Raw genomic sequence first — 15,059 nt, forward strand, 5'->3', positions numbered from 1 at the left:
TCATCCACGTGGTGGGGGTAGTAGTTAAAAGCTACAAGCTATGCTAGGAATGCCAGAAGCAACTTCGTAATATAAGGATTGACTTAGAAAATGTTATAACTCTTCATGACTGATTATAAATATCACAGTATAAATACCTGAACCTGGCACACTAACTAAATGTGTATCTAAAACTTCCCATATGACGTGCCTGGCCTTTATAAAATAAGATGATGAGGGCCTATCATGAATATTTTGATGTGTTCACTTCTTTATGTGTGCTGCTAAATTAGATCAATTTAGCCTTGACTGCCTTTGAGAATGGGAATGAAAAGAATTGGAAAGAAGCTTTCAGTTCAGTAATATATCTTTTTGGCCTTGGTATCCCTGTCACTGCCATTCTTGCTTGGTAGCATTATTTGTTTTCAGGCATTCTTGTTTTATAACGTGTGCATCTGTGGCCCTTTGTCTCGGCCAGGAGGAATAGCAAGGAGGGTGTCTCTGTTTATTTTATATAATTCCATGATTTGTGGCTCATGCTATTCCTGGAGTGGTATGGTCTACGAAGCCTTTAGGCTTCGTATAGAAAGGAGCTTCTCGGAAAGGATTCGCTCCCACCTGCTAATCGCAAAGACAGTGGCTGCCGGGCTGTCATTTTCTTGCCAGGACCTACTTGTTGAGCCCCTTGTTGGCCTAGTTGTATTTAATGGATCAATCAATCATTGATAGTATTTATTAATCACCCTCATCATCATCAGTGGTATTTATCGAGCTCCTACTGTGTGCAGAGCACTTTACTAAGTGCTTCGGAGAGTGCAATACTGTTGCAGAGTTGCATACTCTACAGAGTTGGTAGACACATTCCCTGTCCACAAGGAGCTTACAGTCTAGAGAATGTATACTGAATATCAATATATTCAGGATGGATTACTAGTGCAAATTTTCATCTCCCCTTTTAGACTGTGAGCCCGTTGTTGGGTAGGGACCGTCTCTATATGTTGCCAATTTGTACTTCCCAAGCGCTTAGTACAGTGCTCTGTACACAGTAAGCACTCAATAAATACGAGTGAATGAATGAATCTCATTAAGCAGTGGTCAGGCCACATTCATAAATAATAATAATAATCATAATAATTGCATTTATTAAGCGCTTACTATATGCAAAGCACTGTTCTAAGCGCTGGAGAGGTTACAAGGTGATCAGGTTGTCCCACGGGGGGCTCACAGTCTTAATCCCCATTTTACAGATGAGGTAACTGAGGCACAGAGAAGTTAAGAGAAGTTAGGGAAGCAGCGTGGCTCAGTGGAAAGAGCCCGGGCTTTGGAGTCAGAGGTTGTGGGTTCAAATCCTGGCTCTACCAAGTGTCAGCGCTTAATAAATGCCATTATTATTATTACTATTATTAAGTGACTTGCCCAAAGTCACACAGCTGACAATTGGCGGAGCAGGGATTTGAACCCATGACCTCTGACTCCAAAGCCCATGCTCTTTAATAAATAATTTCCCATAAATAATTTCCCTCATGAGACTGAGGATGATGCTTTACCTTGGATTCATCAGTATGGTTTCAGAAGACTGAGGTGCCATGGCTAAATCTGTTTCAGCAGAAAGATTAGCCCTGCTTCGTTGACTCAGGCAGAGCCCATTTTTTTGCCTCTTGTTGAGCTGACAGTGGCGTAGTTGTTCTCTAGGTTATGTCTCTTTTATGGCATGCTGGAGAGCATCCACAAAGCTCTCTTTCTCTGTCCTCTTAGTCATTCATTGAGATGGCTGGAAAAATAGAATTCCCAAGTCCTCCTGATTCCCAGGCGCATGCTCTAGCCTCTGGGCCATGCTGCTTCTCCTTCTTGCTGCTTCTCGTGCTCTTTCTGCGCAGAGAAAATGGTGCCCCGTGGCTGGCCCCTGGCCTTTAGGGTGAGCATTGGTCAGGCACCAAAGGCTAAGAGGGTAGAGGATGTCCCAAGCACCGCCAGAGCTTCCGCTTTAGTTGTGCGTGCCTCAGTGGTGATGGTTTCCCCAGCCAGCCATTGCACGGGGGGTTGGCTGCGTTCTCTGAGACCTCAACAACCCCAACTGTGCCCGCCCTCATTTCATAAACCATCCTTGAGTCAGAAGTTCAGAGCGACTGAATAGAAGCAGTATCATCTAGTGGAAAGAGCCCAGGCCTGAGAGTCAGAGGACCTGGGTTCTAATCTCGGCCCCACCACGTGTCTGTTGTGTGTGACCTTGGGCAACTGACTTCACTTCTCTGTGCCTCATCTGCAAAATGGGAATTCAGTACCTGTTCTGCTTTGACTGTGAGCCCCTTATAATAATAATAACCATGGCATTTATTAAGCGCTTACTATGTGCAAAGCACTGTTCTAAGCGCTGGGGAGATTACAAGGTGATCAGGTTGTCCCACGGTGGGCTCACATTCTTTTTTTTTTTTTTCACAGATGAGGTAACTGAGGCCCAGAGAAGTTAAGTGACTTGCCCAAAGTCACACAGCTGGCAGTTGGCAGAGCCAGGATTTGAACCCCTGACCTCTGTCTCCAAAGCCCGTGCTCTTCCCACTGAGCCATGCTGCTTCCCTTATGGGACCTGATTATCTTGTATCTACCCCAGTGCTTGCTATAGTGCTTGACATATAGTAAGCACTTGACAAATACCACAGTTATTATTTTTGCTATTGTTATCATTATTTCTAGACTGCGATTCCGTTGTTGGATAGGGACCGTCTCTCTATGTTGCCGACTTGTACTTCCCAAGCGCCTAGTACAATGCTCTGCACACAGTAAGCGCTCAATAAATACGATTGAATGAATGAATTATGGGTGGGAAGGTATACTTGTGAAAATTAAGGAAGAAAAATAAGAAATGAACAACAACAGCAGCAATGCAAAAAAATGTAGCGCCTTCCAGAGCACTACTAAATAGGCAAGAGCCAGAAAGTGCTTTGCAATTTGCAAGCAAGGTCAGTTGTTTTGCAGGGGAGCAGGCAGTCAGTTAATCATATTTATTGAGTGTTTACTGTGTACAAAGTACTGTACTAAGTGCTTGGGAGGATACAGTATATCAAAATAGACGCATTCCCTGCCTACCATGAGCTTCCAATCTAGAGGGGATGACAGACATTAACATAAATCAGTAAATTACAGATATGCTGTGGAACTGTGAAGGGGGATCCAGTCATTCATTCATTCAATCGTATTTACTGAGCGCTTACTGTGTGCAGAGCACTGTACTAAGCGCTTGGGAAGTACAAGTTGGCAACAAATGAATAAAGGGATAAATAAAGGGAGCAAGTCTAGGTTGTACAGAAAGGAGTGGGAGAAGAGGAAAGGAGGGCTTAGTCAGGGAAGACCTCTTGGAGGAGACATGCCTTCAATAAGGCTTTGAAGGAGCAAGACAGTGTCCCCCACTCCTACCTTGGGCAGGTCCGAGACCAGCAATTGTCCATCTTCCAGACCAATCCCGGACAGCCACTGTTGTAAATCTTTCTATATTTGTCTCTTCTGTTAGAGTGTAAGCTCCTTGTGGGCAGGAGCTGTGTCATTCGGCTATTCTGTTGCTCATTCATTCAGCTGTATTTATTGAGCGCTCACTGTGTGCAGAGAACTGTACTAAGTGTTGAGTTCTTAAGCACCTAGTACAGTGCACCAAGTGGGCACTGCTGCTACTACTATTAATCAATCAATCGTATTTATTGAGCGCTTACTGTGTGCATAGCACACACTATTACTATTGCTCCAGTAAGGAAAGCGCTCTTCAAAGTGAGGTGCATCCAGTACCTGTCAGCCAATGTTGGGATCACGTGGGACAACCTGATCACCTTGTGTCCCCACCAGCGCTTAGCACAGTGCTTTGCACATAGTAAGCGCTTAATAAATGCCATTATTATTATTATTATTATAACAATTTCACAGCCCAGTCAGCCTGTGAGCGATAATACCGTCTCTACCGGTTGCTAACTGTCCCCATCGCATGATTCGTATTGGCAGCAAGACGGGGTTGAGTATGGAAGTTCCCAGTCGAATGCCACCCACAAATAGAGTTGAATAAATCTTTTAAGAATGGTTGATGCTGATGAACAGTGATTTAATGAATAAGGTAACCTGTTTTAGAGGTGGGTGCCTCTGTGATGTCTTTCTCAAGTTTGATGTAGTACTTGGACTACTTGCTGAGCAAGATGGAAACCACTGTTCATTTTTCCGATTCCTCAAAGCCTGATTGTTTTGATCCATGTGTCAGCATTGCTGCCAAATTGCGCGTTGAAATTCCTCAGGATAATCAGCTCGCCAGGTGCTGTGATGGTTTTTATTCATTGCTCGGAAGAAGCTTTTTTTCTTGGGCAGTTGACAGGATCAAGGATTGTAGCGTGGGACTTTGGTCTCAAGCCTATGTGTTAGAAATAGAAAAAAAGTTAAACAATACAATAATTCTGATAATGAAAATTAAAAAGACGATGTAATCTCAAACAGTTACAATTCTAGGAGCTGCACAGAGACTTAATAGTGCAATTCAGTTCATAATGGAATTAGTAAAACCGTCTTCTTTTGCTTTTTCTCGTTATCAAGGATTGTTTTTTTATGCCATTTATTAAGCGCTTACTTTGTGCAAAGCACTGTTCTAAGCGCTGGGGAGGTTACAAGGTGATCAGGTGGTCCCACGTGGGGCTCACAGTCTTAATCCCCATTTTACAGATGAGGTAACTGAGGGACAGAGAAGTTAAGTGACTTGCCCGAAGTCATACGGTGGCGGAGCCGGGATTTGACTCCAAAGCCCGTGCTGTTTCCACTGAGCCGCGCTGCTTTCATATTGTGTCTTGGAGTTTTATGGGTGACAATGCACATCAGCACATTTTATACCTTATTAAAATGGTTATGTTCCAGAATTATTATTTCGTCAAAGTACCGCATCTTTGCCCCTCTCAGGATTGCACCTGGAGAGTTTCCAGTACTGTACCAATCTCGTCTATGGGAGGGAGAGTCAAGCAGAGAGACTCTCCCCCTTCTAGACTGTGAGCCCGTCGTTGGGTAGGGACCATCTCCATGTGTTGCCGACTTGTACTTCCCAAGCGCTTAGTACAGTGCTCTGCACACAGTAAGCGCTCAATAAATACGATTGAATGAATGAATGAATACCCATTCCATTCCTAGTTTGGGCGGTGACTAGCAAGTGAAAGGCAATGTGCTACAAGTCAAAACTCACCCATCAATCAATCAATCAATCGTATTTATTGAGCGCTTACTATGTGCAGAGCACTGTACTAAGCGCTTGGGAAGTACAAATTGGCAACACATAGAGACAGTCCCTACCCAACAGTGGGCTCACAGTCTAAAAGGGGGAGACAGAGAACAGAACCAAACATACCAACAAAATAAAATAAATAGGATAGAAATGTACAAGTAAAATAAATAAATAAATAGAGTAATAAATATGTACAACCATATATACATATATACAGGTGCTGTGGGGAAGGGAAGGAGGTAAGATGGGGGGATGGAGAGGGGGAGAGGAAGGAAGGGGCTCAGTCACCCATGCTGGGCAGCAGCAGCACGGGAGAGAGTCAAGGGCGGAGACTCGAGTTCACCGCGCGGAAGGCGGCAGTGGTAAACCAATTCCGTAGTTTTCCCAAGGAAACTCTACGGATACACTTCCAGAACGATTGCGGATGGAGAGCGGGGCGTTCTGGGAGAGATGAGCTTGTGGCGTTGCTGTGGGTTGGAAACGACCCGATGACATAAGACAAGGCCAGACCACGTCTTTGGGAAACCATTTTGGAACACAGACTATTCAACATTTGGAGACTGGCAGCTAGAGAATCTGGCAATTAATGAGCAAGAACAAATGCTAAAAGGAGTAATTTAATGCCACCACTGGATCAGGTTAATTGTCGATCCGACCCATAAGTAAAAGGTTGTTTGGGGAAGCTATGTAATAGTTGCCCTCCTTGACCTTAATCTTGATGTTTTTGGGCTGGCTAATGCTCATGTCTCCATTTGAACTATTTTTGATCCTTCAAACACCACTAACTTTTCCACAGTCAGTCATTCAATCAGTGGTATATATGGAGCACCTAATAGTAATAATAATAATGGCATTTATTAAGCGCTTACTATGTGCAAAGCACTGTTCTAAGCACTGGGGAGGTTACAAGGTGATCAGGTTGTCCCACGGGGGGCTCACAGTCTTAATCCCCATTTTACAGATGAAGTAACTGAAGAGAAGTTAAGTGACTTGTCCAAAGTCACACAGCTGACAAGTGGCAGAGGTGGGGTTTGAACCCATGACCTCTGACTCCAAAGCCCGGGCTCTTTTCCACTGAGCCACGCTGCTTCTCAAATGTTTTCAGGGTACTGTATTGAGCACTGAGGAGAGAGTACAGTAGAGTAGGTAAAAAAACTAACCCTGCCCTCAGGAAGCTTGCAGGCTCTGTGTGATCTCTGGGTATTTGATATTTACCTATTTACCCCACCCAATCCCTTCTTGACTGTGAGCCCGTTGTTGGGTAGGGACCGTCTCTATGTGTTGCCGACTTGTATTCCCTAAGCGCTTAGTACAGTGCCGTGAACAAAGTAAGCGCTCAATAAATACGATTGAATGAATGAATGAACCCTGAAGCACTTATGTATGTATCTTTAAATTATGTGTTATAAATTATTTATATGGCTGTTTGTCTCCCTCTAGACTGTAAGGTCGTTGTGGGCAGGGAAGGTGTTTACCAACTCTGTTGTACTCTCCCAAGTGCTTAGTATAGTGCTTTGCATATACCAAGTGCTCAATAAATACCATTGATTGATCAGTTATCTTTTATGCTGGTAGCCCATTGTAGACAGAATGTCTGAAAATTTATCCCAAACCCACTTGCTGATACATTTGTCCTTCATGGCTTCGTTTGGTATACACTTGTAGACACTTACAACCTGCTGTGTAAAGTTGGTTTTTTTTCATTTATTTTGAATCTAGGATTTTAATGTTTTAGTGCTCTCCCTTATCCTGGTGCTGTGGGATTTGGTGAACAACAAATCCAGGATTCCACTTCTGACTCCTTATTTAATAAGCTTTGATCATATCTCTTCTCAGTCTTCATCTTTCTGGAATGAATCAGTCAATCAGTGATATTTATTGAGTGCTTACTGGTTGCAGAACATTGTATAAAGCACTTGGGAGAGTACAGTAGAGCAGAGTTTGTAAACACATTCCCTGCCCACAACTAGCTGACAGTCTAAAGGGGGAGACAGGCATTAAAATAAATAATGGATATGTGCACAAGTGCTATGGGACGGAGGGTGGAGTGACTGTCAAGTGCACGGAGGGTATGGTCTATTCAACCCTCTGGTCTGTATGCCCAATTCTAAATAAAGATTCACTTTTTCAGTTAGAGGAGCAGCGTGGTATACTGGAGACAGAAGGTCTTGGGTTCTAATTCTGACAGCCAGTTGTCTGCTGTATGGCCTTGGGCAAGCGACTTCACTTCTCTGTGCCTCAGTTACTTCATCTGTAAAATGGGGATTAAGACTAAGAGCCCCCATGCAGGACATGAACTGTGTCCACCCCAGTGCTTAGTACAGTGCCTGTCTCGTAGTAAGCACTTTACCAATACCATAATGATTATTATTAATTTTAAAACAACAGCTTTTGGATTGTTAGAATTTCCCATTTTACCAAAAGATTTGACTTTATGTTGAATGCATGGTTATTCATTCATTCATTCAATTGTATTTATTGAGCGCTAACTTTATGCAGAGCACTGTAATAGGCGATTGGGAAGCACAAGTCGGCAACATGCAAGAGACGGTCCCTACCCAACAATGGGCTCACAGTCTAGAAGGGGGAGACAGACAACAAAACAAAACATGGTTATCCTTTTTAATTCCCAGTGGAGCTGTTTCTTGGTAAAATATCTGTCAGTTCGTGTTCAGTTATTTACGTTCCTGTGTCCTGAGCAATTTCCTGTTCAGCAGGAGAGGGAAAGAGGTTGCCTGGTCTCTCTTGAATTATGGTCTCATCCATAACTATTTCCTCCATTCATTTAACAGTTTATCTCAAGTGGGGGAAGTGGATTGCTTTTGAGATCCTTGTGAACTATTTTTAGTATCCTCCGTAACTTCAAAATAAATACAGCGAAGCCATCTCGAAGGTACTGTGGTTGTGCTCTTGGAAGCCTCTGTGGTTTCGGAGGCATTGAACCGAGGACTGACAGGATTTTCGGTTGAGGATCCAGTTTCACCTAGGTTTGAGTATCCTCACTTTGGGTGGGCTCATCATCGTCATCGATGGTATTGAGCGCTTGCTGTATGCAGAACACTGTGCTAAGAGCTTGGGAGAGTTCACTCCAGAGTTGGCAGACATGTTCCCCGCCCACGGTAAGCTTACAGTCTAGAGGCGCCATGGTTGTCAAACAGACAATTATACTCCCCCCGCTCCCCTTCAAAGCCTTATTTGAAGGCATATCTCCTCCAAGAGGCCTTCCTTGACTAAGCCTCCCTATCATCTTCTCCCACTCCCTTCTGCGTCTCTCTGACTTGCTCCTTCTAATTCATCCCCCCCCCTCCCAGCTCCACAGCACTTATGTACATATCTGTCATTTATGTATATTATATCTGTCTCCCCCTCCATTCATTCATTCAATCATATTTATTGAGTGCTTACTGTGTGCAGAGCAGTGTAGTAAGTGCTTGGGAAGTACAAGTTGTCAACATATAGAGACGGTCCCTACCCAACAACGGGCTCACAGTCTAGAAGGGGGAGACAGAGAACAAAACAGAACATGTGGACAGGTGTCATTCATTCATTCATTCAATTGTATTTATTGAGCACTTACTGTGTGCAGAGCACTGTATTAAGCGCTTGGGAAGTACAAGTTGACAACATATAGACAGTCCCTACCCAACAGTGGTGTCAAAATCAACAGAACAAATAGAATTAAAGCTATATGCACATCATTAACAAAATAAATAGAATAGTAAATATGTACAAGTAAAATAAATAGAGTAATAAATCTGTACAAATATATACAAGTGCTGTGGGAAGGGGAAGGAGGTAAGGCGGGGGGGATGAGGAGGAGGAGAGGAAAAAGGGGGCTCAGTCTGGGAAGGTCTCTTGGAGGAGGTGAGTTCTCAATAGGGCTTTGAAGGAAGGAAGAGAGCTAGCTTGGTGGATGTGTGGCGGATGGGTGGAGGGAGGGCATTCCAGGCCAGGAGGAGGACGTGGGCCGGGGGTCGACAGCGGGACAGGCGAGAACGCGGTACAGTGAGGAGGTTAGCGGTGGAGGAGCGGAGGGTGTGGGCTGGGCTGTAGAAGGAAAGAAGGGAGGTGAGGCAGGATGGGGCGAGGTGATGCACAGCCTTGAAGCTGAGGGTGAGGAGTTTTTGCTTGTGCGTAGGTTGACTGGCAGCCACTGGAGATTTTTGAGGAGGGGAGTAACATATCCATAGTGTTTCCTCACAAAGGTGATCCGGGCAGCAGCGTGAAGTATAGACTGTAAACTCGTTACGGGCAGGGAATGTGTCTCTACATGGTTATATTGTACTCTCCCAAGCACTTAGTACAGTGCTCGGCACCCAGTAAGTGTTCAGTAAATACGATTGACTGGCTTCCTGGAATGTGGCGGCTGATTCTCTGCTCAAGCTCGTGGTGGGCTTCAAGGTTCTCCACCAACTGTCCCCACTTTCATATGGGCTGCCTTTGTCAGCGCCACCCCAGGTCACCCTCTTCTCTTTCTTCCCAAGCCGATCTTCTAGCTATACTCCGCTTTGACTATCCCGCTTCCGTCTCCTCACTCACGCTTTGTCACCCACCTGGAACCTCCTCTCCCTTCCCTAATCTGACAGACCAGAGTCCACCCCCATCTTAAAAGCCCCCAGGAACCACCCCGCAACTCCAACAGGCCGTGATTCGGACACCTTTTGGGAAACAGGTGCCATTTAGGCTCACCTGACTGTTTGCTCTCTAAAAGTGATACCCAGGAGGGCCCAACAAGACTGGGTGTTTTCCGTCACCCTCTGAAGGTGTGGAGCTCTGCGGGTCAGGGCTTTTTGGGCTTCAAGAGCCTTCCAGAATTTTCTACTTCAGGACTGTGTGGTTGGCTAAGCAGGAAGCAGCATGGCCCAGTGGGTAGAGCACGGGCCTGGGAATCAGAAGGATATGGGTTCTAATCCCGGTTCCGCCACTTGTCTGCCACGTGAGCTTGGGCAAGTCACTTAATTTCTCTGTGCCTCAGTTACCTCATCTGGGAAATGGAGATTAAGACTGTGAGCCCCATGTGGGACAGGCACTATGTCCAACCCAATTTGCTTGTATCCACCCCGCTGCTTAGAACAGTGCCAGGCACATGTAAGCACTTAACAAATACCACAATTATTATTATTAATTAACTAATGATTAATGATATTCGTTAAGTGCTTTCTAGGTGCCAAGCACTGTTCTAAGCACCTGGATAGTTGCAACGTAATCAGGTTGTCCCATGTTTTATGGCTATATGACTAACCCAGGGTATCAGTTGTTCAGTTCATTCGTTCAGTCATATTTATTGAGTGCTTACTGCACGCAGAGCACTGAACTAAGCACTTAATCCTCCAGATGAAGCAGGAACAGTGTTCCGTGATGTCTAGGCAGCCCTATTGAAGAACACACTGCTCACCTTGAATGGGGAGGTGACTGCATCGCCTACCTCTAGAGAAGCGGCGTGGCTTAGTGCAAGAGAACAAGCTTGGGAGTCAAAGGTTGTGGGTTCTAATCCCGGCTCCGCCACTTATCAACCGTGTGACTTCAGGCAAGCCACTTAACTTCTCTGGGCCTCAGTTTTCTCATCTGTAAAATGGGGATTCAGACTGTGAACCCCACGTGGGACAACCTGATTACCTTGTATCCACCCCAGCGCTTAGAACAGTGCTTGGCACATAGTAAGCGCTTAACAAAATGCCATTATTACTATTATTATTATTATTATTCAAACTGGCTCATCAAGGACCATACCTGGTGAACTTGAATCTTGTGGTGTTTTCAGGCCCCGTGGCCTGTCTGGGTTAGGATCTCACCTTCAGTCGTGTCCTTCAAAGGGAAGGACAATATGGTCAGTCAGTATAGTTCCAAGCACTAGAGGGCAAAACAGTAATAAAGTTTGAATTCAGCCTTGGTTTGTTCTACCTGCTGTTAGTCCAATGATTTCTTCACAGAGATTCATTCAATTGTATTTATTGAGTACTTACTGTGTGCAGAGCAGTGTACTAAGCGCTTAGCACTGTACTAATCTTTCAAAGACATTCTCCATATCTTTAAATGTCCCCCTTTTGATCTTTTCTTTCTTATCTATCTCCATCCAAATTTAGGTGTGAGTTTTTTGGGGGGTTTTTTGTTGTGGAGGCTGTGAGAAATACCCCTTATTTCAGGACCTCTTGGTAAAATTTTGTTCTTCACCTAGAGATTGATTCATTCATTCAGTCGTATTTATTGAGCACTTACTATGTGCAGAGCACTGTACTAAGCGCTTGGGAAGTACAAGTCGGCAACATATAGAGACGGTCCCTACCCAACAACGGGCTCACAGTCTAGAAGGGGGTGATGTCTCTAGATAGTGAAATGGGTAAGGACTCTTTTTCCTCAAAAGACTACCTTGAGTGACTGTAAAGCTAGCTCTGTATTTTTGAAATTGAAAGCATTTTAGACAAGAAAAAATCCTGCTACAATAATACAACAAGCTGTGAACCAATGTGCTTTGCTGTGAGGAGAATACTTAGCTTTCAGTGTGGACTTCTGATTGCTACGAGGCATGGTGGCAACTGATTAGAGTGGCTACTCCTGTACTTTAAAATTAGCATTTGAAAATGTGCACTTTGGTTCAGGCAGTATAACTGATTTGTGCTTCAGTCGGCAAGCCATCAGCCATCCATTCATAGGAAAATAATCACCTCTCACTGCTACCAATATATAATGATGAAGAAGGTGTTTCATTTCTTCCCACGGGAGTACATAGTAGATTGGTGAGTTTGCGCTGGGCATTTTCTAATTTTTTAAGCTTCTGACACCTGAACAGCAGCTCCTAGAAAATGGATAAGGAATAGCCGAGGCTGCTGATAGGGAACACCGGGGTGGCCAAAAACCTTCTGAGGTGTTTCTTATCTTAATATATTGGAGGTGCAGAGCAGCCTTTTAGACTGTGAGACCACTGTTGGGTAGGGACTGTCTCTATATGTTGCCAACTTGTACTTCCCAAGCGCTCAGTACAGTGCTCTGCGCACAGTAAGCGCTCAATACAATTGATTGATTAGATCCAGGCTCTTTCGATTTAATGCTTGTGGCCGGGTGTCGCCTGCCGGGAAACGGGCCACAACAAGCTGGGGGTCCGCAAGACCCATCTGGGAAGATTGGCCACACTCACCCAGTTATCACGTGGGCACGTGCCAGTGTAGAAACCCACTGTCCCCTCCACCCACCCAGGCCCTGAGTCGGCTTTAATCCCAATCTGAGCAGATTGGCTTTCTGGCTGCTCGAACCACTGTGCTTTATCCACCAGGCCACACTGCTACTCTGCTGTTGGTGTGGCAAAATGTATCAGAACTGCTAGGTTGACAGTTTTTGTTTCGCTTATCTCGTTCACTGCTCTAAATGTGGGGTTTGTTAAAGATGCCTGTTCTGTGCCAAGTGCTGCAATGAACATACAGTACTGATTATACGCGTGGCTTAGTGGAAAGAGCTTGGGAGTCAGAGGATGTGGGTGCTAATCCCACCTTTGCCACTTGTTTGCTGTGTGACCTTGGACAAGTCACTTAACGTCTCTGTGCCTCAGTTAACTCATCTCTAAAATGGGGATTAAAAATGTGAGCCCCATGTGGGACAACCTGATTACCCTGTATCAACCCCAGCACTTAGAACGGTGCTTGGCACATACAGTAAACACTTAACAAATACCATTATTATTATTATTATCATTATAATCAGGTTAGACATAATAATAATAATAGTGGCATTTATTAAGTGCTTACTATGTGCAAAGCACTGTTCTAAGTGCTGGGGAGGTTACAAGGTGATCAGGTTGTCCCACGTGGGGCTCACAGTCTTTATCCCCATTTTACAGATGAGGGAACTGAGGCAAAGAGAAGTTAAGTGACTTGCCCAAAGTCACACAGCTGACATTTGGCGGAGCTGGACATGGTCTACAGATGAGTCTACAGATGAGTAAACTGAGGCACAGAGAAGTTGAATGACTTTCCCAAAGTCACAAAGCAGACAAGTGGCGGGGCTGGGCTTAGAACCCAGGTCCTCGGACTTTCAGGCCCAAGCTTTCCTCTGGGCCATGCTGCTCCCATCTTAATCCTAAAATAAAATTATTTGTTTGATGCTGAAGATGTACTTGGTAGTGTCACAATTTTTTTTTAAAAAAAGAAGTCTTGTGTAAAGGTCACTCTTTGTCTTTTACCTAAAGTTTCAGTATTATATCCTACCCCTAACTAGAGACCTCATACAACAAGCCTCTGACTCAAGTTGAAAAGAGCTGGGGGCGGCATAGATGCAGAAAAACACATCCTTGCTGTCCTCTCACCTTTTCTTCTCCATTATAATTGCTTCTCACTTGACACTAGTTTGCCACACAAACCCACTGTGAAGGAGAAAATAAACTCAAAGGAGTAAAATTATATGACTCTTCAAAGAAAAAAAAGTTAGATACCACCTTTTGCATTTAATGAGTGCCGCTGCTTGTGAGTCTGTTTAGAAATTTTTTTTCTTGTGGCTCGTCTTCTCCACTCTCTCCTGGTTAATCATCAGTGGTATTTATTGTGCACTTACTATTCATTCATTCAATCGTATTTATTGAGCGCTTACTGTGTGCAGAGCACTGTACTAAGCGCTTGGGAAGTACTATGTGCAGAACACTGTACTAAGGGCTTGGGAGAATACAGTACAACAAAATTATCAGACACAGCCCCTTCCCACGACGATTTTACAGTTGAGAGAGGGAAGCTGATATTAATTATGTGTTCAGCTTAGAGTGAAAGTTCCATGAAGGCAAGGAATATGCTATCTCTTTGTTCCGGTGCCTAATTTAGAACATGCACATTATGGGTGCCCATAACACATTCGTCGTTGTTATTCAAACTAGTGGAAAAACATGCATCAGAGTAATTGTAATAAGCAAAGAAAAATAAAAGGGAGGGGAAATAAATGCTCCAACTTGGTAAGTTGAATTTCTCACAGCGGTTTGTCTAAAACCATTTCCTTTTCAGAATTTTCCAGGCTTGGTTTGGAAGGAGGTGAGGTATTACCACCTACCCTAGTTTTCATTCTGTAAAGTTGACAGTACTGGAAGCAACAGGCTAGAATAAGAGTTCTCACTCCACTGAATTTCTGTTGCATGAGTTGGCTTCCACGTCATTCATTTGGCTTGTGTGCTTTGCTTATACTCCACTGAAAGTGCCTTCTGTCTTACGAATATCAGTTTTAAGGCACACTTTGGTAGGAAAATTTTGCAGACTCAATCACCCAGTGTCTGAAACAGTACTCCTGGTACTTGGGAGTCCAACAGAACCAGAAATTATGACTTTTCTCATGCGGTTTCTGCTTTTAGGTAAACTTTTATGGGGGCTATTGTATTTTCAAATGATTTGTATCTGGAAATTGTGTTGATGTAATTCTTGTGCCGTACGTAGTATTTTCTAAGGATCTTGAAGGTTTGGAAGTGAGGTAGTTATGTTTGGGTTTTTTTACTGCAGTTTATGGATTGTTTTCCTTTGATTAATGCGTGTATACTGAATGTATTTTCTGTCTTCATGGAATGAAGGGTATTTTACAGTGCTTTAAAGGTGGAGGAAATAGGATATATTTTTAGATATGTGTTGAAAAGATTGCTGTTGATGCTTACTTGCTGTTTTTACAAAACCTTTCCTTGGATTGATGCATTTTGAAGGAAAAAAAAAGATGGCCATAGTTAAAATAGGTTTAAGATGTTTATTGTAATTTAAAAGTTAACTTTTTTAATGATAATTACCAACAATGTTAGCAGCATCAATGTTAATGATCTGATTGATGGAGGGATTTTTTAATGTCCAGTTGATTGACTGTATGACTTGCTTTGTATTATAGATTTTAGGAGACAAGG

At 43.8% G+C, this 15,059-nt stretch overlaps 1 protein-coding gene across 6 annotated transcripts in view; it reads left to right on the forward strand.

Moving 5' to 3' along the window:
* PXYLP1 (2-phosphoxylose phosphatase 1) overlaps positions 1-15,059 on the forward strand; it is a 103,032-nt gene that overhangs the window by 47,878 nt on the left and 40,095 nt on the right. The window contains exon 1 of one of the 6 annotated variants that reach the window (XM_038749720.1): positions 14,489-14,528. The exons of the other annotated variants lie outside the window; for them this stretch is intronic. Within the exon in view, the coding sequence (XP_038605648.1) occupies positions 14,498-14,528 (31 nt within the window). The 5' untranslated portion in view covers positions 14,489-14,497. Of the gene's footprint in view, positions 1-14,488; positions 14,529-15,059 lie in introns of those variants that run through there. 6 annotated transcript variants of the gene reach the window in all.

Source organism: Tachyglossus aculeatus, chromosome 1 (genome assembly GCF_015852505.1).
Source record: "Tachyglossus aculeatus isolate mTacAcu1 chromosome 1, mTacAcu1.pri, whole genome shotgun sequence".
NCBI classification, from domain to species: Eukaryota; Metazoa; Chordata; class Mammalia; order Monotremata; family Tachyglossidae; genus Tachyglossus; species Tachyglossus aculeatus.